This window comes from Phyllobates terribilis, unplaced genomic scaffold, assembly GCF_046119375.1.
Source record: "Phyllobates terribilis strain yellow unplaced genomic scaffold, ASM4611937v1 Scaffold_8__6_contigs__length_399053987, whole genome shotgun sequence".
Lineage (NCBI taxonomy): Eukaryota > Metazoa > Chordata > Amphibia > Anura > Dendrobatidae > Phyllobates > Phyllobates terribilis.
In genome coordinates this window covers 159,472,489-159,500,439 of record NW_027362768.1, presented here as the reverse complement: position 1 = coordinate 159,500,439, position 27,951 = coordinate 159,472,489, and the positions used below count along the sequence as shown (strand labels likewise).

At 44.8% G+C, this 27,951-nt stretch overlaps 1 protein-coding gene across 5 annotated transcripts in view; it reads left to right on the top strand.

Moving 5' to 3' along the window:
• Positions 1-16,648, top strand: part of IPO13 (importin 13) — a 125,710-nt gene extending 109,062 nt beyond the window's left edge. For 2 of the 5 annotated variants that reach the window (XM_073643616.1, XM_073643617.1), the window contains 5 exons: positions 4,937-5,003; positions 5,808-5,866; positions 6,307-6,396; positions 12,392-12,573; positions 14,023-16,647. In XM_073643616.1, the coding sequence (XP_073499717.1) occupies positions 4,937-5,003; positions 5,808-5,866; positions 6,307-6,396; positions 12,392-12,573; positions 14,023-14,119 (495 nt within the window). In that variant the 3' untranslated portion in view covers positions 14,120-16,647. Of the gene's footprint in view, positions 1-4,936; positions 5,004-5,807; positions 5,867-6,306; positions 6,397-12,391; positions 12,574-14,022 lie in introns of those variants that run through there. The other 3 variants (XM_073643615.1, XM_073643619.1, XR_012247731.1) reach the window with 3 other exon arrangements.
• Positions 16,649-27,951: the final 11,303 nt, after the last annotated feature.

Below are 27,951 nucleotides of genomic sequence, written 5' to 3'. Positions count from 1 at the left end.
CAAAGCAGTCATCAGCAAAAGGTGGCTACTTTGAAGAACCTAGAATATAAGACATATTTTCAGTTGTTTCACACTTTTTTGTTAAGTATATAATTCCACATGTGTTAATTCATAGTTTTGATGCCTTCAGTGTGAATGTACAATTTTCATAGTCATGAAAATACAGAAAAATCTTTAAATGAGAAGGTGTGTCCAAACTTTTGGTCTGTACTGTACATTACATTACTTATCCTGTACTGATCCTGAGTTACATCCTGTATTATACTCCAGAGCTGCACTTACTATTCTGCTGGTGCAGTCACTGTGTACATACATTACATTACTTATCCTGTACTGATCCTGAGTTACATCCTTTATTATACCCCAGAGCTGCACTCACTATTCTGCTGGTACAGTCACTGTGTACATACATTACATTACTGATCATGTACTGATCCTGAGTTACATCCTGTATTCTACTCCAGAGCTGCACTCACTATTCTGCAGGTGCAGTCACTGTGTACATACATTACATTACCGATCCTGTACAGATCCTGAGTTACATCCTGTATTCTACTCCAGAGCTGCACTCACTATTCTGCTAGTGCAGTCACTGTGTACATACATTACATTACTGATCCTGAGTTACATCCTGTATTCTACTCCAGAGCTGCACTCACTATTCTGCTGGTGCAGTCACTGTGTACATACATTACATTACTGATCCTGTACTGATCCTGAGTTACATCCTGTATTATACTCCAGAGCTGCACTCACTATTCTGCTGGTGCAGTCACTGTGTACATACATTACATTACTGATCCTGTACTGATCCTGAGTTACATCCTGTATTATACTCCAGAGCTGCACTCACTATTCTGCTGGTGCAGTCACTGTGTACATACATTACATTACTGATCCTGAGTTACATCCTGTATTATACTCCAGAGCTGCACTCACTATTCTTCTGGTGCAGTCACTGTGTACATACATTACATTACTGATCCTGTACTGATCCTGAGTTACATCCTGTATTATACTCCAGAGCTGCAGTCACTATTCTCCTTGTGCAGTCACTGTGTACATACATTACATTACTGATCCTGAGTTACATCCTGTATTATACTCCAGAGCTGCTCTCACTATTCTTCTGGTGCAGTCACTGTGTACATACATTACATTACTGATCCTGTACTGATCCTGAGTTACCTCCTGTATTATACTCCAGAGCTGCACTCACTATTCTCCTTGTGCAGTCACTGTGTACATACATTACATTACTGATCCTGAGTTACATCCTGTATTATACTCCAGAGCTGCTCTCACTATTCTTCTGGTGCAGTCACTGTGTACATACATTACATTACTGATCCTGAGTTACATCCTGTATTATACTCCAGAGCTGCACTCACTATTCTGCTGGTGCAGTCACTGTGTACATACATTACATTACTGATCCTGAGTTACATCCTGTATTATACTCCAGAGCTGCACTCACTATTCTTCTGGTGCAGTCACTGTGTACATACATTACATTACTGATCCTGAGTTACATCCTGTATTATACTCCAGAGCTGCACTCACTATTCTGCTGGTGGAGTCACTGTGTACATACATTACATTACTTATCCTGTACTGATCCTGAGTTACATCCTGTATTATACTCCAGAGCTGCACTCACTATTCTTCTGGTGCAGTCACTGTGTACATACATTACATTACTGATCCTGTACTGATCCTGAGTTACCTCCTGTATTATACTCCAGAGCTGCAATCACTATTCTCCTTGTGCAGTCACTGTGTACATACATTACATTACTGATCCTGAGTTACATCCTGTATTATACTCCAGAGCTGCTCTCACTATTCTTCTGGTGCAGTCACTGTGTACATACATTACATTACTGATCCTGAGTTACATCCTGTATTATACTCCAGAGCTGCACTCACTATTCTTCTGGTGCAGTCACTGTGTACATACATTACATTACTGATCCTGTACTGAACCTGAGTTACATCCTGTATTATACTCCAGAGCTGCACTCACTATTCTGCTGGTGCAGTCACTGAGTACATACATTACATTACTGATCCTGAGTTACATCCTGTATTATACTCCAGAGCTGCACTCACTATTCTGCTGGTGCAGTCACTGTGTACATACATTACATTACTGATCCTGTACTGATCCTGAGTTACATCCTGTATTATACTCCAGAGCTGCACTCACTATTCTGCTGGTGTAGTCACGGTGTACATACATTACATTACTGATCCTGCACTGATCCTGAGTTACATCCTGTATTATACTCCAGAGCTGCACTCACTATTCTGTTGGTGCAGTCACTGTGTACATACATTACATTACTGATCCTGAGTTACATTCAGTATTATTCTCCAGAGCTGCACTCACTACTCTGAAGATTTACTAAAGTGGTGTTTACGCTGCCATTTCCACAATGGAAACTTGGGCTTGACAGTCTATAAAATGTGGCACATTTGTCTCACTGATTCATGATGGAAGATAAAGTTGATGCCTCTTTTCACTGTCTAGGCTCTATTTACCAAAACTATTACAGTAGTTGATTTTACACAAGAAATTCATACAATTTATGTGTGTGGTGTTGCATTTCAAGCCATTTGGCTGAACAAGCAGGAATTGCTGATCTATTTCTGCTCTGAAGTATTAAGGCTATGTGCCCACGATGCAGAAATGCTGCATATTTTTTACGCTTCTCCCTGCCAGGAAAAACGTATGCGGATTTTACATGCGTTTTTCCCGCCAGGTAGAAGCGTTCTTCACTTGAATTTCTGCATGCGGGTTGACAATCGCTTTCCAGGCGATTTTAGCATCACTTGGTAAAGTGCTTGACAACTTGTTCACACTATATAAATCCATGCAACCGGCATGGATTTATAGTAGTGTGACCAAGTTAGTTAAAAAAAAGAATAAGAATGGTAAAAAATATTTAAAAAAAGGATTATACTTACCTTCCGATGTCCTCCCGGTGTTTTCTCCGCTGCATCCGGTGTCTTGGACGGCTCGCGGTGGTGTGAAGGCCCTGCGGTGACGTCATTGAGTCATGTGACAGGTCACATGACGCCATGTGCCAGGTCACATGACTCAATGACGCCATGGCAGGTCATTCACTCCACCGCGACCCATACAGCAGACCAGACGGAGGGGAGAAAACATCGGGGGACATCGGAAGGTAAGTATAATCTTTATTTTTTATTTTAAATTCTTTTTTTTACAGGTTCTATGGTACCCAGGTCTGGATGAGACTCTCCTCTTCTCCAGACCCGTGTACCATCCGCACATTGAACCGTGTGATATCCGCATGTACAGATGCAGTGATGCGGATGTCACGCGGTCCAATGCAAGTCAATGGCGACGATTACGCTGCGTGTCCGCAAAATTAATGGTAGTGCTGCGTTTTTTTCCGCAGTGATAATCCGCAGCGGAAATTTCCGCAGCATGTACACAGCACATTATCATTGGGGACCATGGGGCACTTATTACCAAGTGTTTTTTAAGCGTTTTTGCTTCGGAAATTCCGTGGCAAAAACGCTTGAAAAACGCATAGTGGGCACACAGCCTTAGAGTAGTTAGTGCAGCTGTGGAGTATAACACAGGCTGTAATATAATGCTTGCATAGTGGCTGAATCCTTTATCTAGAATAATTCTATGTGACCTGTATGATGACTTTGCGGTCGGCTCTTTAGTAATATGTCGGTTCCAGGTGTGGTCTAATAGTCACTTCATGCTGATTGCTGCTCCTTTGTACATATACTGAAGCCTTGGCTGCCTGTGCTCAGCTGTATACAGCGTCCTGATGATCATGAACCTGTCACCTACACACAGGAGACCGACGACTCATTGAATTCACCACATCACAATGCAAAAGGCTTTGTATAATGAACTCTCTTCAGTTACTCACAAGTTTCCAGATCCCTTCTTGCCGTTTGGATAGAAGTCACTTTATGCTTCCAGAGTCTTACAGATCTTCAGATGGACGCACATTGAAAGGATTTTTTCCCCCCTTGGATCCATTTGTAAATCTTGCTGCAGATTTGAAATCCACGGTGGAAAAAGTTGCAACATTTCGGGTACTTTTTGAAGAATTGTAATACTTTCTCTTAGCTGTGTGTTTGCTACAGTTGCTTTCAGGCTAGACAATCCTCTGTGAGCGAAATATATTGGCTGCGCGAATCCTTTCCCTGCAGTCAAGCCCATCATACATAGATTACTATTGGCCATTAATGATGTGTAATGTGTTTGGGGGCGGCAGACATTTAATTGTCAGGGATGTTAAGGATTGTTCAATCTCGGACTGACGTTCCTTTTGTTCTCCCTGAGGTAAGCTGCCGCCAGGGATTTGTGGCAGCGGCTTTTTCATAGAGGGCACAGGAGCGCTCCTGCGTATGGAATAGCCGGGCGAGATAGAAGCCAACCAAACAATCGGCCGCCCGCTATCTAATGTATGGGGGGCTTCATACATTGTATCAGAATAGAGGATTGTGTCCGCTGGATTCAATTGTAACAAACCTGATTTGTATCTCCATTAACCAACAGTAAGCCGAGATCTTGAAATTGGTAAGTAATTGTAATACAAAGTCTATTATAGAGTGGCAGATTGTCCCATTATATAATAATTAGGCCTGATTTACCTAAAGCTGTTTGTGGCTCAGAACCACATTTTGGTAAATACCCCCTGCTTAGAAATCTCCTGGGTTTCAGTGTGTAGGTGACAGCTGATGGACTATTTAGCGGTCACGTCACACTTTTTCGAGTTTTCTACATACTGTCTTCATTACTGGTTCTGAAGAAGGTCGCCATTTGTCCGACTCTGCTTCTCAGGTCTCGTAGCAGCCTGGGCACAGGTAAGTGACCGAAGGTGGACTCATGTGGCTGTCCAAACCACGGCCTTATCTGTCTGTCTCTTTCATTTTTCAGGCATTAAAGCGCAAGCCGTGTCTCTTCATGTCCACTGAGCTTGATGTTAAGGCTGTTTTTCAATGCGGTAAGGCGACATTTACTCACCCAATTGTGCTGAATCTTTCGTATTTGTCTCGTTTGTTTGTAATCACATGTCCGCTTTGTCTGAGGTCTCACATGAATGATGAGATTTTTATCATTTCATTTGAAGCCATTGCTGCATTTTTGCACTGTGCATGGATTTTTCCAATATTAACACTACATCATGGGGCTGCGGCTGAAGAATTCCTTAGACTGGTTTCAGACGACAAACTGCCCTTTACCCACCCTCCTCAGGTTCCAGTGCTGAGTCTCTGCCGCTTTTCCCAATGTCTTTTACTATCTGTAGCGCTGATGGCATGTCGACAGGACTGCAGCCAATACTTCAGCAGCTCTGCCCGATGGAATGACGCGCTGCAGACTCGTCGTGCCGGCGCTGCAGACTCGTCGTGCCGGCGCTGCAGACTCGTCGTGCCGGCGCTGCAGACTCGTCGTGCCGGCGCTGCAGACTCGTCGTGCCGGCGCTGCAGACCCGCCTGAAGAATTTACCGATCACTTTTTAACTCTCTCACATCTTTGTGAGCGGCTAAAAGACTAAACTCATTTACATCATGTCTCGTTGACACCGCAGTGCATATGTTTGCTCTTTTGATTGTTTCTTTAGTGTGTTTTTTAGGGCAGATTCCTCCACAGACCTTGTGTGCACGTACCCTAATACCTAATGGATGCCACTTCTGATACTTTTGTTGCCATCTATTAGGAAGGATTTATCATACTTTATTTATAGCTTTATGCCGCTGTATACAATGAAACACTGTTTTACTCTGTTTTTGTTTTTTTTTTATACCAGGAGTTCTCTCTCTGAAGTTCCCTGAGCCGACCACCGTCAAGTCCAGCTGTTTCTTCTTTGTAAGTATCTCAAAGAAATAAAATCACGGAGAAATGTAGCTTTTCCTTACCCAGCCATAGAGTAATACTACAATTATAGACGGCCTGTTTTTAGGATAGAATAATAGTATCTGCACAGTTGACAACGGACTCTTCAACCCTGCGGATCAGCTGACGTCACGGGACGTTTACGGAGCGGTTACTACTAAATGCGCAAAACTGTGTCTGATACAATGAAGGATTCAGTTGATTGATGGGGGTGCCAGAATTTTATCGCAGAAATGCTGCACATATTGCCACTACTTATGCTTTTTGCAAAAAATGAAAGGGTTGTAATGAGATTTATCAAAATCTCGCAGCATCAGTAACACCTCCAAGGCGCCCTTGCGTTGTTTGCAGCTTGGATTTGGCATCCGCAGTGGTTGACGACGTTTCGTCATTTTTTTTTTATTTAATTCTAGATGGAATTTTTACCTCGATGTGGAGAACTGGCTCCGGTTGGGCAAGTGGTGCACGAGGATGGGAAGTTACTACTTCAGGGAACATTGGAGGTGAGACCGCGCTCGCTCTAGAGAAGGGAATCTCAATGTGTCGGAAAGCTTCCAATTCTGCTAAAATCATTGTAAAAGGAAATCTGCTTTTTTAAAATATTTCTCGGTATTTGTGCTTTCCGTCAAAGGAAGCCTTCTTTTCTTTGCAGTCTAGTTAAATGTTTGGTTTTTTTTAAATGCAAAAATAAAGAGCATTTTTTCTCCTTCCCCCATAACAACACCACAGAGAGAGGGGATCCGCCCTTCAAGGACAGGAAACCTACAGATAAAAGGGTGGTACCTCTCTCCCGCATCAGTTGGTTTCCTGTCCTTGACTGGATCCTACAGTTCCGGAAGGAGGCATACCTGCGGGGTGCCTGAAGACTATCTTCGTGGGATGCCAGGCCCGGCCAGTCTGATCCAGGCAGCGGGCGGTCCCCTGCCTCGGCTGGTGCGGTGCCCTGATGCGCTACCGCTGGGGTCAGTAGCCTTTAGAGTGTGCGGGAGGGGGGGGGTGTTCCAGACGAAGAGGACAGGGCCTGTCGGGGCCCGCTGAGGTGCTGTGCTGGACCCTCCTGGTTGCGGCAGGTAGGAGCGCGGCGCTGCCCGGCGGCGTTCTTATGAACTGCCGGGTCTGCCGCGCATGCGCGAGCGTGCTGGGCGCCTTCTCATGGCGCGGCGCCGCAATGCATGACTGGGTAGCCAGTCTGCGCAGGCGCGAGCGTCCTCCTGCAGGTGCAGGGGAGGAGGGGACGCCCGATCACCGCAGGCACTATAGGAGGGACTCCCAGTGCCTTAAAAGACAGCGGAGGACGCCAAGAAACTGCTTCTTAAAGCTCTGGAACGCTGTCTGTAGGAAAAAAAAAATATATATATATATATATATATATATATATATATATATATAATATATATAATATATATAAAAAATGAGTAACCAGGAGCTGCTTGAGGAGCAAGAGCTGCATCCTCAGTTGCCGCCAACCCAGCGCAAAAAGAAGCCGGAAGAGTTGGGACGCCAGGACCGTAACAGTGGAAGCGGGCGCTCCCGCAGATCGTCGGAGCGCAGCAAAGACTCCACCTCAGCATCTTCCAGGAGGACTCAGTCTACAAAGATGGCTTCGCCTCCTGAACCGGTACCCAGCTCTTCCGTGTGGTTGGGAAGTGATCTTCGTGAAAGTCCACTTTGTAACTAGGGGCCCCTCTCTCTCTCTTTTTGTCTCTCATTAGAGAAGAAAGAGTACGGGGAAAGCAAAAAATAGGACCTGTGCACTATGCACAGAAGTCTTACCCACTACTTGGGATAAGAGACTCTGCAGCTCCTGCATTGAGCAAACTATATGCGAGGAAACCCCGCAATTTGCCTTTGAGCTTAGAGACCTAATTAAATCGCAGGTTGAAGATGCCATTAAATCCTTTCGGGGGGGGGGGGGGGTAAAAAGCTAAAAAGAACCTAAAAACATAACCCCTGAGTCCGAATATAGCAGTTCTGAGAATGGCGGAGATTCGGACACTTCCGTCTCGTCATCTTCCTCGTCTACAGATAGAGGAGGACCGAGCTGTTTTCCTATCGAGGAAACAGATAGCCTCATTAAGGCCGTCAGGTCTACCATGGGGTTACCAGATCCCCAGCCCAAGAAGTCTATCCAGGACATAATGTTCAGCGGTCTAGAGCAAAAAAAGAGGAGATCTTTTCCACTAAATGAGCAAGTTCACTCTTTAATTAAGAAGGAGTGGAAAAGACCGGAGAGGAAGGGCTTCCTTTCCCCTAAGCGAAAGTACCCGTTTGATGACCCTGCATGTTCCTTTTGGGAGAAAGCGCCAAAACTGGACGTCGCCAAAGCCTCAAAGAAATACTCCCTTCCATTTGAGGACATGGGCGTCTTAAAAGACCCCATGGATAAAAAAGCAGACTCCTTCCTAAAGGGTTCCTGGGAAGCCGCTGGGGGGGGGTTAAAACCTGCGGTAGCTGCCACATGTGCAGCCAGGTCACTAATGGTCTGGCTAGACCAGCTTGAAACACAACTGTGGCAGAAAACATCTAGAGAGACAATTCTTGAAACTATCCCGGTAATGAAAGGGGCAGCGGCCTTCCTAGCTGACGCCTCGGTGGACTCCGTCAGGTTAGGCGCTAGGGCGACAGGGCACGCTAATGAGGCCAGACGAGCCCTCTGGCTCAAATCTGGCCCGGGGATCTACAGACAAAATCGAGGTTGTGCTCCATCCCCTGTGAGGGCGAATTTCTATTCGGGCCCACCCTTGATGACATCATAGAAAAAGCGGGGGACAATAAGAAGCGGTTCCCTATCCTGTCTAACACTGCTTACAGAAAACCTTTTCGGAGCAAAAGGTTTATCCGTAGAAAACCCCCTAAAGAACAGGATAGGTGGGAAGACAGGAGAAGAAAGGGTTCCTATTTAACAAACCCCCCAATGATAGCAGAAAGCCCTCCCAATGAGGATTTGCCCCGGGTGGGGGGAAGGCTATCAGGCTTTCTCCCGGCCTGGAAATTAATATCCGACAGCTCATGGATTCTGAGCATAATACAATCGGGCCTGAAACTCCAGTTCCTCACATTCCCTCAGCCAAACTTTGTCTTAACCCCTGAAAGGTGCTCAAACGAGGAGCAGCTGGCCTTGGAGCAGGAAATCCGGGGACTGGTAGGGAAGGCAGTCCTTCAGGAGGTCCCGTGGGGGGAGGAAGGCAAGAGCTTCTATTCGCCGTTATTCCTAAGAAAAAAAACAGATGGGACGTACAGGACGATTGTAAACCTAAAAAAGCTGAACAAACTTTTGAAGGTGGAAGCCTTCAAAATGGAAACAATAAAATCATCAGTAAAAATGCTGTTTCCCAATTGTTTCATGACCGTCCTGGATTTAAAAGACGCTTATTATCACGTCCCGATACACAAAGACTACCGGAAGTTCCTCAGAGTAGCAGTTCCTATAGGTGGAGTGGTCAAACACTACCAATATACAGCCTTCCCATTCGGCATCGCCATAGGCCCAAGGGTTTTCACCAAAAATATTGCGGAGGTAATGGCTCATCTAAGGGAACAGAACACCCTGGTCGTCCCATACCTAGACAAATTCCTGGTAATGGTAATGGGCAGCTCCTTTCTAAACTGCAAAACACATCTGGAAAAGGTCATAGATTCTTTGACGCATTTAGGATGGCTTTTGAATCTGGAAAAATCCAAAACAGAACCGTGCCAGATACAGGAATGCCTAGGCATCGTGCTGGATTCAAAAAGACCGGAGTGTCATCTCCCCATAGGGAAAATTCACAAAATCATAGACCAGATATCGTGGGCAAAGTCCCACCCGTCTATGTCCCTACGGAAAGCCATGTCCCTTCTAGGCTCCCTGACAGCATGTTTACCGGCCGTCCAATGGGCTCAGATACACACCAGGATCCTACAGTGGGAAATCCTAGAGGCAGAAAAATCCCTAAAAGGGCATTTAGAAGGGCGGCTAACGTTATCTGCAGAAACCACACTTTCCCTGGAGTGGTGGGGGAACATAGACAGTCTAGCCCGGGGTATTCCTTGGACAATCCCTACACCTCAAATCCTGACCACAGATGCAAGTCCCAAGGGCTGGGGGGCTCACCTCAACAACCTTGTAGCTCAGGGGGTCTGGACAGAACGCCTAAAGCTAGTTTCCTCAAACATGAAGGAGCTTCTAGCAGTAGAGCAGGCACTCCGGGAATTCATGCACATACTACAAGGCGACCACTTGAGGGTCTTCTCAGACAACCGAGTAGTAGTGGCGTACCTGAATCACCAGGGGGGTACTCGGTCCCATTCCCTGATGCAGGCGACAGAGGTCATCTTTCGCTTAGCCGAGGAAAACTTACAATCCCTTTCAGTCCTACACATAAGAGGGATAGAAAATCGCACCACAGACTTCCTGAGTCGGACACAGCTAAAGCAGGGCGAATGGGAGTTAAATCAGTCAGTTTTTCGTCAGATTGTACAAATGTGGGTACGTCCCTCCATAGATCTGTTCGCCAACAATCGAAACAAGAAAACACACTTTTTCTGCTCACTAGACCCCAAAGGAAACCCCATAGCTGTGGATGCCTTCATGATCCCATGGAGTCACCCTCTAGCTTATGCTTTTCCTCCGACCGCCTTGATTCCAGCTGTTCTGAGGAAAATCAGGGAAGAGAAAGCGAGAGTAATCTTGATAGCCCCCTTTTGGCCAAAGAGGGCGTGGTTTTCGTGGCTGAGGATGTTATCAATCTCCGACCCATGGGTTCTTCCGGACCTTCTTTCTCAGGGTCCGGTTCTCCATCCTCGGGCTTCAAACTTACACTTGACAGCCTGGAATTTGAGAGGGCTCTTCTGAAGGACAAAGGTTTCTCCCCAAATCTTATCACCACACTTCTTCAAAGTAGGAAACCAGTGACTACCAAACTGTACGGGAAAACCTGGAAGAAATTCCTTTCAGTCTCAGGTTCCAGGCTAGGAGGGGAGGTTCCATTGACAGCTATCCTGGAATTTTTACAGAGGGGTTTGGAGCAGGGTCTGGCCACAAGTGCCTTAAGAGTTCAAGTTGCGGCCCTGGGAGCGCTCTACAATTTTGATCTAGCTAGGGATAGATGGGTATCTAGGTTCATTAAAGCATCATCCAGTTCCCGACCCATCCCATCCCGAAATACTACACCCTGGGATTTAAACTTGGTCCTTTCAGCTTTAACGGAGGCACCTTTTGAACCTCTGTCGGAAGCGTCCCTAAAAATTCTGTCCCTCAAAACAGCACTCTTGGTAGCTCTCACATCCGCACGTAGGGTTAGTGATATTCAGGCCCTATCGGCAGGCCCCCCCCTTCACACAAATCTCGGAGGATAGGGTTACTCTGAAAACTGACCCTGCCTACCTGCCAAAAGTGGCGTCAATATTTCACAGGTCCCAGGAAATCACCCTCCCTTCTTTCTGCCCCAACCCTGGGAACACGAAAGAGAGAGTCTTGCATACACTAGACGTCAGAAGGTGCCTAATCCGGTACCTAGAGGCGACACGAGTGTAGGGAGGACAGTTCTCTCTTTGTTTGCTTTCAGGGCCCTCGTAAGGGAAAGAAAGCTTCCAAGGGCACGCTGGCCAGATGGATAAGGGAGGCCATCATACTATCGTACTCCTCATGCGGGGAAGCTGCCCCGGAGAAACTGAAGGCCCACTCAACAAGAGCGGTGGCAGCCTCCTGGGCGGAAAAGGCCGGTGCTACAGTAGAGCAGATATGTAGAGCGGCAACCTGGTCTTCCCCCTCTACCTTCTTCAATCATTACCGGCTAGACTTAACCTCTTCTTCAGACCTTACTTTCGGGAGAAGGGTTCTGGAAGCTGTGGTCCCCCCCTAATGAGTCACTTCTCTGTAATTCTCTCCGTGGTGCCGTCATGGGGGAAGGAGAAAGACGTAGTTACTTACCGGTAACGGGATTTCTCAGAGCCCATGACGGCACCCGTACATTCCCTCCCTTCACGTGTGGGTGTGCACACTTATTAGTTACCCGTTGTAGCCACGTGGTGTTTCTGACAAGTTCTTAAAATGTAAATTTTGTGTTACTATCCTGGTGGTCCTCTCATGCTCTGTAAACAACTCATGCGGGAGAGAGGTACGGCCCTTTTATCTGTAGGTTTCCGGTCCTTGAAGGGCTCCGTGGTGCCGTCATGGGGGAAGGAGAAATCCCGTTACCGGTAAGTAACTACTTCTTTTACTTTCCTCAAAATTTACCATTTATTATGAATTTGGTGCAAAAAAACATCAGTTCATACAAACAAAAACAAAAAAAGAAAGGACTTGGAAGACATTTGTGGTGCTGACATGCTTATCCTCTATTAATACATTGTAACCAGCTGTGTAAGCAGGAATAGGTGAGGACAGATTTTCTGTTTCCCGATATATACTAAAGAGTCCATGGGCTGACATGACAGCAAGCGGAGATCTTGAAGTAGGAGCATGAATTGCATTTGTTAGAAGGTTGAAGCTCACGTGTCCATTATATCCGTCTGCAGGGTATCGGCGGCCAAGCCTCGCGCAGTCTGATGGACTCTTTTGCGGATCTTCTCTTCTGCCTCAATAAGAACTGCTTCTCCTATCTGGTGGTCTGGTTAAAAGAATTGATGCAACAAGACTGCTTTCCTTCGCCGCGTGTGACGCAGGAACAGAAGAATAACTTTACTCAGCACATATTGAGGTAAGTCGGGTTATCGCTCCATCACTAAGGCGTAAAAAATATCAGCGGCGGCGGCTTAACGTAGCGTTATATATAATCATGTAATGCAAATAAATGTGACTATTTTGTTCCCTTCACTGCAGTAATCTTTCTGCATCTCAATGTACGGGTATGTTTAGCACAGACTCAGGAGCAGTGCGTGCACCACACACGTCCATTGTAAGCTGTCACTCACAGCTGACCCCCTGCTGCAACAGCCAAGATTGGGGCAAAGTCTGATCACGGCCGTTTAACACCTTAGATGCCTTGGTCATTATTGGCCGTGGCTTCTAAGGGGTTTAACACAGGGAGAGAGCTTTTTGTTAACCCATCAGCATCCTCACGACATGATTGCTAAATGCTGTTGAGTTTTTATTGAAGCTGAGGGGCCTAACGAAGGCCTCCATATCTGTCACATGTGTTTGGCTATTAGGCCTCCTTCAGACATCCGCTTTTTTTCTCACGTACGAGAAAAACTGACCAATTATTTTGTTCCGAGTGGACTTAGAGTATCATTAGTTTTTCTTGTACGTGGATAGAAAAAAAGCTACTCCATCTTCTCCTTTCTGACAGCACTTGGATGGCATCAAAGTGTAGTCTGATTTTTTTTTTCCCCCCCTACTTACCCATAGACTTGCATTGCTGATTTTGATCCAACCTGCGGATCAAAATCAGACATATCTCCCGAGATTGGCTACAAACAACTCGGTCTGTGAAAAATCATAGATATATGTCCCCATAGATTATCACAAGTCCAAGTGCTCTCTGTGAAAACCACTTATACAAGAGTATCGGAGGTCTGAATGATGCCTGAGACTGTCTATTGCCCAAAAGCCGTAATACACAAGAATATTGCGATAAGAAGATTGCACAGCCGAGTTTCGTAGTTTGACTAAAATCATTGTTTAAAAAAGAAAAAATGAAATACATTTATTTTAAATTTAACAGAGAAAATAAAAAATCCCTATTTTTTTTTTTTTTATCTATATTGTTGGTATCGCTGCATTTATTACCAAGTATGTAATAAAGTTAGAATTTTTATACTTCAGTGGGAGTGCAAATTTAAAAAATAAATAAAAAAACAAAATCGTTTGGGTTTTTGATCAGCAATAAATTCCTTCTTCCCCAAAGAAAGAAAAACAATATTCATTAAAGTAAAACCATTAAAAAATATAACTTTGTCCACAATAAATAAGCCCCCCGTAAAGCTGCATTTACAGAAAAAAAAAAGTAATGACTGTGGAAGGGGGGAAAAAAAAGTTTTTTTGCATGAAAAAAAAAAAAAGTATTTATTTCCCTGCAAAAGAAAAACAAAAAATAAAAGTTTATTGCTCTTGTAATGCGACCATGAAAAAAAGTTAAATTCTGCCTAAAACTTTTCTATATTTTACCTCTTCATGATTTGATGCTGACATGAACCACATCTTATAGGGAGCGAGTGAACAAGCGACGGATACGAGACATGGTGAAGGAGTTCACGTTACTTTGCCGTGGATTGCATGGGACGGAGTACACCGCTGACTATTGATCCTGCAGAGCTGAGCGCCCGCCTGCCGTTCTGGGACATGTTGTTCTGCGCCGATCCTCATACAGAGCTCACTGACTTTCCTCTGTGTGAGCGTGGCCCCTCTCACTATTTTACCCACAGGGTGGACGTACCAGTGTTTGGGACTTGCTTGCTGGCTGCTCTTCCAGGTTCGCTCCCGCCTTTCCTTGTAAGACTTGGAAATACGTAATCACCGCAGTCTGAAGGACGCTGTAAAGATATTTGAGGGTTTAAGTGCAAACTTTGGTGGCTACTTGTAGGATATGTACAGGGATGACGCAAGCAGGAGCCGTCTGCCGCTTCCACTCCGACTCTAATAACTGTTAACAAGCATGTCTGCAGATTTTACTACTTCTAATGAACGCTCACAAAATCTCACCTCTATGATACGGAACAGGGGACAATGGTTTTACATGTCCTCTCTGTGTCTGAACCCAGGGATTACACATGAAATAATGGTTCTCATTTACACAAACTGCAAAAAGCATGGCAGCCTAACCACTATTAAACCAGCCTGTTATGTGCCCGCCGCACCCAGCCCACCCGCTGTAGATGCCTGCTCTGTGTCTCCAAGGTACGATTATATGTTGCTCACATAAAAAGAAAGAAATCTTGTTTTTAGCTGTGAAAAAAATAGGAAATTGCTAAAGTAGCAATTCCAAGCTGCAAGAACAAAAAAAAAAAAGGCAATTGCAACAAGGTTTTTCTGACAACCATCAGCTGCACCTTCTTCTTATTATAAGCACTCGACTGGATGAAGATGTCAAGGAACGGTCCTGCGTATCAAAGCATCACTGCAAAAGGGTACGCCAACTTTAAAGTGATACTGTTGACTCCGAAAAACTTCACCAAACTACAGTAATCAGCAAATAGATAAAAAAAGCAAAAAAAACATTGGTTTGTAATTTGTCATTTTTATGTTTGTACGTTGGTAGAGCTTACTCCTCAGCGCACACATAATGGAGAATGGTTTTTTTTTTTGTTTTGTTTTTTTAATTTTTTTTTTTTTATTTATTTTTTTTATGTTTTGTTTGGTGATTTTAGGGCAGAGATTCTCAAACTTTTTCTTCTGGGCCCTCACCAGATGACAGACTTGAGACAATGCCCCAATCTCAGTAGACAGACCGAAATGATGTCTGACGCTCATCCTCTGTAATGAAAGGCCGTGATAAAATTGTGTCAATATTCGTTTTCTTGTCTTCTGAACCTAATATTTCTTTATATCACATACTTAAAAAGAAAAAGTGTTCTGGGGTTTTATATTTTTTGGAGAGACTATGCCATGCCATTCATAAACTCTATTGTAATTTATCCCAATTTATGGTCTCATTTGGACGTCCATGAGTCACGTTCCTTACAGCCTGTGTGCCTGGTCACAGGTCCGAGGAGTTTTTTTCTTTTTTTTTTTCAGACCGGAGTGGTCCTCCAAATGGTCCTCCATGCAAGAAGATTCGCTTTTTCTGATATTTAAAACTGAAACACGGATTTGAAACTCTGAAGAAAGTCGATCTTTGTTTTCACGCATGAGAAAAATCACGGATGTCTGAACGAGGCCCACATATATTCCAGCCATGGTTTATGGACAGATGGACCATTGTTTCTCGGACAAAAAATATATTCCACTTTTTCTCGCTTTTAATGTTTCCACTCTGTGGTGATTGAAATCTTTATTCTTATATACACATTACATGACATATATAAAGACTTAGGCGGCATTCATACTCCTGTTTTTATTCCATATTTTTCTCCATTTTTAAAAACTAAGGAGGTACACAGTCTGTACTTTATTTTTTCCATTGACAATTGATTAGATGACGTTCATTTTCCATCTGTTTTCTTTTTTACATCCAGCCCCCATACTGTTGAATGACTGATTCAGATCCGCAAAAAATGGAGTTTAACAGAAAGGACAAACAGATCCATACAAAAAAAATAAATCCTCTCCATGGGTTAGTGGGCTTTCCAGCAAACGAATGTGGAGAAATAGATGTGTGAATGGAGCCTTATAAAACAGATTGATGGTTATGGTTAAGACCAAAATGGATGAAGGACAGATGGGAGGAACAAAGGCAAATAATAGTAGATCACAACTATTAAATATTTCTTTTTTTTAATGATTGTGTTACAAAACATCTATTTAAATAAAGCAAAACATAATAAGCGTTCAATAAGGAAGATGTTATATCTTTGTACATTGGAGGCAATGAAATAGGAAAAGAAGGTTCAGGTGCTCAGCTCACCTATAATGGTGCTCCTTTCTGCCTGAGGATCAGTGCACGGAGGATTCAGGGGCATCCAGCGATGGGAGCAATCATCAGACGGCAGGGATCCATTACATTAGTTAATATGAAATGTGGGATGGATATCTGTAACACACTATGGGTTTTTGATTACTCCAACATGGTGTCATATAACAGTAATATTCTTGTTCATAGGAGCAGTATTATAGTAGTTATATTCTTGTACATAGGGGGCAGTATTATAGTAGTTATATTCTTGTACATAGGGGGCAGTATTATAGTAGTTATATTCTTGTACATAGGAGCAGTATTATAGTAGTTATATTCTTGTACATAGGGAGCAGTATTATAGTAGTTATATTCTTGTACATAGGAGCAGTATTATAGTAGTTATATTCTTGTACATTGGAGCAGTATTATAGTAGTTATATTCTTGTACATAGGGGGCAGTATTATAGTAGTTATATTCTTGTACATAGGAGGCAGTATATTATAGTAGTTATATTCTTGTACATAGGAGGCAGTATATTATAGTAGTTATATTCTTGTACATAGGAGCAGTATTATAGTAGTTATATTCTTGTACATAGGGCAGTATTATAGTAGTTATATTCTTGTACATAGGGGCAGTATTATAGTAGTTATATTCTTGTACATAGGAGCAGTATTATAGTAGTTATATTCTTGTACATAGGGCAGTATTATAGTAGTTATATTCTTGTATATAGGAGCAGTATTATAGTAGTTATATTCTTGTACATAGGGAGCAGTATTATAGTAGTTATATTCTTGTACATAGGGGCAGTATTATAGTAGTTATATTCTTGTATATAGGAGCAGTATTATAGTAGTTATATTCTTGTACATAGGAGCAGTATTATAGTAGTTATATTCTTGTACATAGGGCAGTATTATAGTAGTTATATTCTTGTACATAGGAGGCAGTATATTATAGTAGTTATATTCTTGTACATAGGAGCAGTATTATAGTAGTTATATTCTTGTACATAGGGCAGTATTATAGTAGTTATATTCTTGTATATAGGAGCAGTATTATAGTAGTTATATTCTTGTACATAGGGGCAGTATTATAGTAGTTATATTCTTGTACATAGGAGCAGTATTATAGTAGTTATATTCTTGTACATAGGGGCAGTATTATAGTAGTTATATTCTTGTACATAAGGGCAGTATTATAGTAGTTATATTCTTGTACATAGGAGCAGTATTATAGTAGTTATATTCTTGTACATAGAGGCAGTATTATACCGTGTTTCCCCGAAAGTAAGACAGTGTCTTACTTTCTTTTTATCCCCAAAAGCCCCACTATGTCTTACTTTCGGGGTATGTCTTATATTGGAAAAAAATTGTCGAATTTTTTGTTTTAACCATAAAATTAACATTTATTAACAACCTGAACAGTATTGTATTCACCACAAAACAGTTTTATAAAAGGAAGTGCCAAGAATGTCTTGTTACAACATTGCATAACATGTAAAACAATGAAAAATGGTAAGAACGAACAATGGAATACTGGAAGATAAAACAGATTTATTCCATGACAACCATGTCATCATCCTCAGGAATATCATCATAAACATCCACACTCTTAGGTTCCTGTGGATTTTCTTGGGACTCTCGGGACGACATTTCTTGCCGAATCATTGGCCCATATTTCTCATGGGTAGCAACGGCACTGTCCTGAAATGAGCAGGCTTTGTCCAGGTAGCCAGCTCGCAGTGCATTTGCAACGCAGGTGTTAGTGATCTTATTCCAAGAATTCTTCACCCAGTTAACAATCTCTGACAGTCTGGGCTTCACAAAGTTCCCACGTACATTTCTCTCCATTCGGTTTTCAATGTAGTCATTGATTTCCACACGCAGATAGTCCTTGAACGGCTTGTTAATGGCGATATCGAGAGTCTGAAGATAAGCCGTCATCCCTGCAGGAATCATGATTTGGTCGATTCTCCGCTCATGAAGGAAGTTTTTCATGGTTTTGGCGCGGTGTGTGCTGGCTGCATCCCAGATCAGCATCCCTCTTTTGTTCCCGCGCATTACAAGCGGCAGCATTAAATCAAGCCACTTTCTTATAACATCTTGTGTGGCCCAGGCTTTTTCAGTTTCCAGCACATAAATGCCAGAAACCCGCTCAATCTTCTCCTTTTTGCCCTTTGCAATGAGTAGCGGTGTTGCTTTAGTGCCATCCAGACGAATCGTTAAAATGCAGGTGACACGTGCACTTTCATAAGCGGTGGAGGAAACGTACACTGAGGAGGCACCTCGTTGATCAATGGTGGTTTGAGCTGCTTGGCCCATGAACACGGCAGTTTCGTCCATGGCGATCATGTTGCAAAGACTGTATTTAGAGAAGTCAATGTCATCCACAAACTTCTTATAGGCTAATGCACGTTTAACAATCTCAGCATCTTCCAACCTAAAGAGGGTTGTGGATCTTCTCAAAGACAGGTCATTGCGTTCAAGAAAGTTATCCACCCAATGCTGTGATGCCTTGAATTGTTCAGGGGAAATGTCAAACTGTGGCGACACTGCAAGGGCATATTCCTGAATCTGAGCCCTGGTCACCACCAATGTCTTTGCTCTCCTGTCTGCAACCCACTCAGAGACTAGGCTTTCCAGCTCTGTATACATTGGTTGCCGACCACATCCAATCTTGCGCTTTTTAGCCATTCCGCTCTCCACTTTTTCACTCAGGTTAGTGTATTCTGCACGCCATTTTTGGACCAGTCGGTGATCCAGCATTTTCTCCTTGCAGAACTGCACTACATTTTTGCCCCAAGATTCTTCGACAATCGCTTTTTTATACTCCACGGTGTAACTCTTCCTTTTACCACTGGAACCGGAAGTGCTCATGTCTAGGGCCTAAAATATAGCATACGGTATAAGCACTGCTTGTATCACAGTCTCCCATAGGGTTACAGCCCCATACAGTATCCCACACCGCCTTCCATAGGGTTACAGCCCCATACAGTATCCCACACCGCCTTCCATAGGGTTACAGCCCCATACAGTATCCCACACCGCCTTCCATAGGGTTACAGCCCCATACAGTATCCCACACCGCCTTCCATAGGGTTACAGCCCCATACAGTATCCCACACCGCCTTCCATAGGGTTACAGCCCCATACAGTATCCCACACAGCCTTCCATAGGGTTACAGCCCCATACAGTATCCCACACAGCCTTCCATAGGGTTACAGCCCCATACAGTATCCCACACAGCCTTCCATAGGGTTACAGCCCCATACAGTATCCCACACAGCCTTCCATAGGGTTACAGCTCCATACAGTATCCCACACAGCGTGTTTTTGTATGTTGTCCTGATGGACCACGGAAAACATTACTGCTGCTCCCGCGGCCTCCACATCCCTCCGCTCATCCCGCTCTAACCGTCCGCATCCCGCAGTTAATGGGGCACTGACAGCTAAAAAAACTGTGTAAAATGTGTTTTTTTAGTGTATATGCATTTTACCTTCTGTGACGGGCGGGGGGGGAGGTTTCTTTGGAGTAGGGACGTGCCCGAGTAAATTTGCATAGGCGCGTCCTAAGCCGTCAAACAGCTCATGTGGGCACAGCAAAGTGCAAACCTGTACCTATACCTGTATCTAACCCAGTGTGATACAGTACCACCTGCTGTATTTAATCCAGTGTGACACCTGCTGATACCCACTGGGTTACATACAGCAGATGATACCCCAGTATGCCAGTGTGTTTGTTTTACTGATGTAATACTGTGTGCATTACCGTATTTTAAGCAGGAGGCGGCAGTGACAAGTGCAGAGGACGGCGCGGTGACGTATGGAGAGGGGGACGGCGCAGGCGTGGGTCAGACGGAGGCGGCAGACGCGGTGACGTATGAAGGGGGGGGCGGCGCGGAAGTGGGCAGGAGGCGGCGCGCAGCTAGATGAGAGGGAGACGGCCGTGTTTCCCCGAAAGTAAGACATATGTCTTACTTTCGGGGTACGGCTTATATTAGCCGAGCCCCCCTGAAACCCCCGATACGTCTTACAATCGGGGGTGTCTTGCTTTCGGGGAAACACGGTAGTAGTTATATTCTTGTACATAGGGGGCAGTATTATAGTAGTTATATTCTTGTATATAGGAGGCAGTATTATAGTAGTTATATTCTTGTACATAGGGAGCAGTATTATTGTAGTTATATTCTTGTACATAGGGGGCAGTATTATAGTAGTTATATTCTTCTACATAGGGGCAGTATTATAGTAGTTATATTCTTGTACATAGGGGGCAGTATTATAGTAGTTATATTCTTGTATATAGGAGGCAGTATTATAGTAGTTATATTCTTGTACATAGGGAGCAGTATTATTGTAGTTATATTCTTGTACATAGGGGGCAGTATTATAGTAGTTATATTCTTCTACATAGGGGCAGTATTATAGTAGTTATATTCGTGTACATAGGGGGCAGTATTATAGTAGTTATATTCGTGTACATAGGGGGCAGTATTATAGTAGTTATATTCGTGTACATAGGGGGCAGTATTATAGTAGTTATATTCTTGTACATAGGGGGCAGTATTATAGTAGTTATATTCTTGTACATAGGGGGCAGTATTATAGTAGTTATATTCTTCTACATAGGAGCAGTATTATAGTAGTTATATTCTTCTACATAGGGGCAGTATTATAGTAGTTTCAGCAGCAGAAGGGAAGGAAGGGAGACACAGACATTACTAGTGGGTAGGCTGAGCCCCACAGGATAGTTCACCTCAGATTAGAAAAAGTGGTGACCGGCCCCTCCAGCTTAGGCTCCTCCTACTCCCATGTCCTTCAGTCTAAAATTTGAGGTCGCAGAGGATAGTCGCTGCCTTTGCAGCTCCTCAGAAAAAAAAATTATTTTATCATTTCCGGACCTGGACCCCCCGTGGTCTAGAGGTCTCAGGGGGTCTCGGCGCTGCTGGGACCCCTGACCCTCCCCTGGCAGATCTGCGTACCCTCTAAGGAGGTCCCCGCAGAAGCCTGCCGGCCCCGGGGGATACAGGGCGCTCCCTGGCGGAGACGCACACCGCTTCTGTGGGGTCCCTGCGCGCTCCACCGTGGTGGGGAGCAAAGGGCCACGGCGCCACACATCCCTAGGGGTCCCTGTGGCGCTCAGCTGGGCAAGTGCTCTCAAGGTCTGAGTGCTTCAGCGGCTGCGGCGGCGGCCAGCTGGTGAGTCACTTCTGCCTTTTAAGGCAGAAGATTCCTTTTTCTCACTATTGCAGCGCAGAGCACCTTACTGCTGGCCTGTTAAGGCAGACAGGGTGTGCTATATCCGGCGCTGCTACCTCTCTGCTGAGGAGGCTCTGGGACTCGCACACCTCTGTCCTTTTAAGGCAAAGGTGTATTGCGTGGTCAGCAGCATTAACTCCTTCTGAACGGGGTCTGGCCTCATCAGGGCAGTTAACCCTTTCTGGATGTGCATGCTTCTGGGATCAGAGGGTGCATCACCCTAGTCTGTTAGGTTAACTTTTTTGCTCTGCAGGCAGCTGGGGTAGCTCTTCTCCCTCTAAGGAGGAGCTTTATCCCTTCAGTGCTTGGTGATTTTTTGTGTAGGAACAGGCTGTGGTAGCGGAATCACACATCCTCGGTTGCTGTACCCATTGTAAGGGGTTGTTACCGCCTTATCCGCGACGCTCGCAACTGTGTGGGGGCATGTCGGATCAGGGACCAGGGGGCGCGGACCTCTCTCCCGGTCCGCTTCAGGATCGGTCACGCGTATCTGATACGCCGGGGTCTTCGACGGCGTCAGGTTCGACACTGGTCGGGGGTCTCAGTGATGTTAAAGTGGAGGCGCTCACACGCTCCATTGACAGTCTGTCTGACCTCTTGGGTCATTGGGTATCAGCTAAGTCCCAACCGACGTCACGAGGCAAGAAGCGCCTCAGGCCTGTGGTGGCGCTGTCTCCTTTGCGCAGTGCGTCGGAGGCTTCGGAATCACCGACAGACTCTGCTGATGAGATCTCCGATTCTGATGAAGAGGATCGGCAGGGTCTCTCTGCTTCGCTTTCGGGCCACGTGGACGCTTTTATTGGGGCTATGCGGGAAGCATTACAGCTGTCTGAAGAGGTGACGAGGCGCCCTGGCAAGTCGGCCCGGCTGTATCAGGAGTCGCGTCGGGCTCGTTCGACGCTGCCGGCGCACGATGAACTTAACGAGGCGGTGGAGAAGGAACGCCTGTGTCCGGATAAACGCTTCCAGGGGATGCGTTTTTTTGATGCCCTGTATCCCTGCTCCACGGAGACGATCGCTAATTGGGTCCCCTCTCCTGAAGTGGACGTGCCATTGTCTCAGCTGAGCAAATCTTCTTTGCTTCCTGTTAAAGGGAAGGCGAGTCTACAGGAACCGCTGGACAGAAGGACGGAGTTAGCGGCTAAGTCCATCTACGAGGCCGCGGGTCATGGGGGCCATGTGGGCTGGTGAGGCTTCTCTGCGGTGGTTGGATCAGCTGCGGACGGCGTGGCAAGATGGGACTCCGCTGTCTGAGGTGGAAAGGCTCTTCCAGCTGTTGGAAGAGGCGGCCCGATATGGCGGGGACGCAGTGCTGGATACTACTTCGGTTCTGTCCAGGGCTCAATCCTCGGCCGTCACAGTCAGGAGAGCACTGTGGCTTAAACAGTGGACTGGAGACGCAGTATCCAAACAAGGTTTGCGGAGTCTGGCGTACAAGGGCGGTCAGCTTTTTGGTTCGGACCTCACGGAGCTGATGGCCAAGGCCAAGGATTCGGCTTTGCCGCAGCGGAAAGCAGCGGCTTCGACGTCTGGCAAGTCAAGTGCCGGTAGTGGTCGTCGGTCCTTTCGGCCCAGGGGACGGTTCGGTCAGCCCTCTTGGAGATCGGGTCGTCCCTCGTCTTCCGGAAAGAAGACCACCCAGAAATCCCGTACACCCTGGAAACAACATTTCCGTCAGGACAAACGGGAGATTGACAAAAAGCCCGCTAAGGCGGACTGACGCCAGGAACCCTCTCGAGGGCTCTCGGGTGGGAGGTTTTCTGCTACAATTCGGGTCGATTTGGGCGTCCCACGTATCGGACGCCTGGGTGACGCAGGTTGTGTCGGCAGGCTATTTCATAGAGTCTCATTCTCGACCCCCAGACAGGTTTCGTCAGTCACGCATCCCGTCCGAGCCCAAGCTGGCTGCCGCACTGCTGCGGGAGGTCGACTCTCTTCAGCAGGGTGTGGTGGTTCCGGTTCCGCTGGAGGACCGGGGAAGGGGGTTTTACTCCAACCTTTTTGTGGTCCCCAAAAAGGAGGACAAGTTTTGCCCCATTCTGGACCTCAAAGAATTGAATTTTCATGTCCGGACCCGGAAATTCCATATGGAGTCTCTTCTCTCTGTCGTGGCGGCCCTGTCGCAGTACGATTTCTTGGTGTCGATCGACATCCGCGACGCCTATTTGCATGTCCCTATCGGCAGGGCTCACCAGCGCTTCCTGCGTTTCGCCATAGGTCAGGCCCATTACCAGTTTGTGGCCCTACCATTCAGGTTGGCCTCGGCGCCCAGGGTTTTTACAAAGATTCTGGCGCCGCTCATGGCGCTCCTTCGAAGGCAAGGAGTTACGATTCTCCCCTACCTGTTAATTGTGTCGCCCACAGCGGAGGAGGCGGTGACAGCTCGCGATCTCTCCCTTCACCTGGAGGACTTCGGGTGGCTGGTCAATTGGAAGAAGTCGTCATTGGAGCCGTCGCAGTCAATCCTGTTCTTGGGGATGCATTTCGACACGGTGCGGGCAGTGGTGTCCCTGCCTCCGGACAAACAAGAGAACCTTCGTCACCATGTCCAGGCTATGAGGTCGGCGATGGCGATGTCCCTTCGGAAGTGTATGCGCCTTCTGGGTCTGATGGTGGCGGCAATGGAAGCGGTACCGTTTGCACAATTTCATTCCCGGGGTCTCCAAGATCTTATTCTGACCCGTTGGGATCGATCGCCGGCTTCTCTGGATCGCTGTGTTGGTATCTCCCGCAGGGTGCGAGAGTCTCTTGGATGGTGGTTACGTCCGGAGGCTTTATCCCTGGGGAAATCCTTCCTCCTCCCACGGTGGTCGGTCATTACCACCGATGCCAGCCTGACTGGCTGGGGGGAGGGTTTGGAACGATCTCTGGTTCAGGGGGTCTGGTCGCGTTTCCACGTCAATCAGGACATCGTGTTGCCTTCCCTCTGTCCGAAACCGAAGAGTCCAAAGGAGCGGGCCTTGCACTCGTTGGATTTGGTGCGGGCATTGAAGTTCTATCTTACAATCACGCAAGGGTTTCGGAAGTCGGACTCTCTTTTTGTGATTCCTGCTGGTCGTCGGCGTGGTCAGCGGGCTTCCAAGGACACTATAGCTCGGTGGATACGTTCGGCTATCCTGGAGGCGTACCGGCTCAAGGGCGAGCCTTGTCCGGTTAAGGTTCGAGCTCATTCCACGAGAGCTGTTGGTTCGTCGTGGGCTTTTCGTCAGGGGGCCTCGGCAGCGCAGCTCTGCCGGGCGGCTACCTGGCGCTCCGTTCACACTTTTACTACATTTTATAAAGTGGACGTGAGTGCTTCCGCCGATGCGGCCTTGGGACGCAGGGTCCTGCAGGCGGCGGTGGTTTAGGTTATCTCTTTATCTCGTTTTCGGCGCTTGTTGCGCGCTTGCCTAAGTTGTTGGGGTGTTGGCGATTCTGCCACTGTTTCCCACCCTTGAGTTCTGGACTGCTTTGGGACATCCCACTAGTAATGGATCTGTGTCTCCCTTCCTTCCCTTCTGCTGCTGAAAGACGGATTTTGGTAAGACCTTACCTGTAAAATCCTTTTCAGCGAAGGAAGGAAGGGAGACACAGCACCCTCCCTTGGCAGAAGTGTATTATTGTTTTCCAGATGCGGCGCGACTCCTCTCTGATGACGGTCATCTAGGCTGGGGTCGGCGCGCTAGGGCTCTGTTCCAGCATTGCCAGCTCATCGCAGTTGTCAGGTCCAGTGAGTAGTGCCTGGGACTGTGTGTTTTTTCTGTTATATGCATAACCTGTTCTCTCGCATTTCTGAATTTTCGGAAGGGGTTGTGTTGTTCCGCTGGTGTTGTCTGCTCTTCCTTAGCTTCTGTACGGACTGAAGGACATGGGAGTAGGAGGAGCCTAAGCTGGAGGGGCCGGTCGTCACTTTTTTCTAATCTGAGGTGAACTATCCTGTGGGGCTCCGCCTGCCCACTAGTAATGACTGTGTCTCCCTTCCTTCCTTCGCTGAAAAGGATTTTACAGGTAAGGCCTTACCAAAATCCGTCTTATATTCTTGTACATAGGAGCAGTATTATAGTGGGTATATTCTTGTACATAGGGGGCAGTATTATAGTAGTTATATTCTTGTACATTGGGGCAGTATTATAGTAGTTATATTCTTGTACATAGGAGCAGTATTATAGTAGTTATAGTCTTGTACATAGGAGGCAGTATTATAGTAGTTTTATTCTTGTACGTAGGAGCAGTATTATAGTAGTTATATTCTAGTACATAGGGGGCAGTATTATAGTAGTTTTATTCTTGTACATAGGGGGCAGTATTATAGTAGTTTTATTCTTGTACATAGGAGCAGTATTATAGTAGTTATATTCTTGTACATAGGGGCAGTATTATAGTAGTTATATTCTTGTACGTAGGAGCAGTATTATAGTAGGTATATTCTTGTACATAGGGGGCAGTATTATAGTAGTTATATGCTTGTACATAGGGAGCAGTATTATAGTAGTTATATTCTTGTACATAGGAGCAGTATTATAGTAGTTATATTCTTGTACATAGGAGCAGTATTATAGTAGTTATATGCTTGTACATAGGGAGCAGTATTATAGTAATATTCTTGTACATTGGGGCAGTATTATAGTAGTTATATTCTTGTACATAGGAGCAGTATTATAGTAGTTATAGTCTTGTACATAGGAGGCAGTATTATAGTAGTTTTATTCTTGTACGTAGGAGCAGTATTATAGTAGTTATATTCTAGTACATAGGGGGCAGTATTATAGTAGTTTTATTCTTGTACATAGGGGGCAGTATTATAGTAGTTTTATTCTTGTACATAGGAGCAGTATTATAGTAGTTATATTCTTGTACATAGGGGCAGTATTATAGTAGTTATATTCTTGTACATAGGAGCAGTATTATAGTAGGTATATTCTTGTACATAGGGGGCAGTATTATAGTAGTTATATGCTTGTACATAGGGAGCAGTATTATAGTAGTTATATTCTTGTACATTGGGGCAGTATTATAGTAGTTTTATTCTTGTACATAGGAGCAGTATTATAGTAGTTATATTCTTGTACATAGGGGCAGTATTATAGTAGTTATATTCTTGTACATAGGAGCAGTATTATAGTAGGTATATTCTTGTACATAGGGAGCAGTATTATAGTAGGTATATTCTTGTACATTGGGGCAGTATTATAGTACTTTTATTCTTGTAGATAGGAGCAATATTATAGTAGTTTTATTCTTGTACGTAGGAGCAGTATTATAGTAGTTATATTCTTGTACATAGGGGGCAGTATTATAGTAGTTTTATTCTTGTACATAGGGGCAGTATTATAGTAGTTATATTCTTGTACATATGAGCAGTATTATAGTAATTATATTCTTGTACATAGGGGGCAGTATTATAGTAGTTTTATTCTTGTACATAGGGGGCAGTATTATAGTAGTTATATTCCTGCACATAGGGGCAGTATTATAGTAGTCATATTCTTGTACATAGGGTCAGTATTATAGTAGTTATATTCTTGTAGATAGGAGCAGTATTATAGTAGTTATATTCTTGTACTTTGGGGCAGTATTATAGTAGTTTTATTCTTGTACATAGGAGCAGTATTATAGTAGTTATATTCTTGTACATAGGGGCAGTATTATAGTAGTTATATTCTTGTACATAGGAGCAGTATTATAGTAGGTATATTCTTGTACATAGGGAGCAGTATTATAGTAGTTATATTCTTGTACATTGGGGCAGTATTATAGTACTTTTATTCTTGTAGATAGGAGCAATATTATAGTAGTTTTATTCTTGTACGTAGGAGCAGTATTATAGTAGTTATATTCTTGTACATAGGGGGCAGTATTATAGTAGTTTTATTCTTGTACATAGGGGCAGTATTATAGTAGTTATATTCTTGTACATATGAGCAGTATTATAGTAATTATATTCTTGTACATAGGGGGCAGTATTATAGTAGTTTTATTCTTGTACATAGGGAGCAGTATTATAGTAGTCATATTCTTGTACATAGGGTCAGTATTATAGTAGTTATATTCTTGTAGATAGGAGCAGTATTATAGTAGTTATATTCTTGTACATAGGGGCAGTATTATAGTAGTTTTATTCTTGTAAATAGGAGCAGTATTATAGTAGTTATATTCGTGAACATAGGGAGCAGTATTATAGTAGTTTTATTCTTGTAGATGGGGGCAGTATTATAGTAGTTATATTCTTGTACATAGGGGGCAGTATTATAGTAGTTATATTCTTGTACATAGGGGGCAGTATTATAGTAGTTATATTCTTGTACATAGGGGGCAGTATTATAGTAGTTATATTCTTG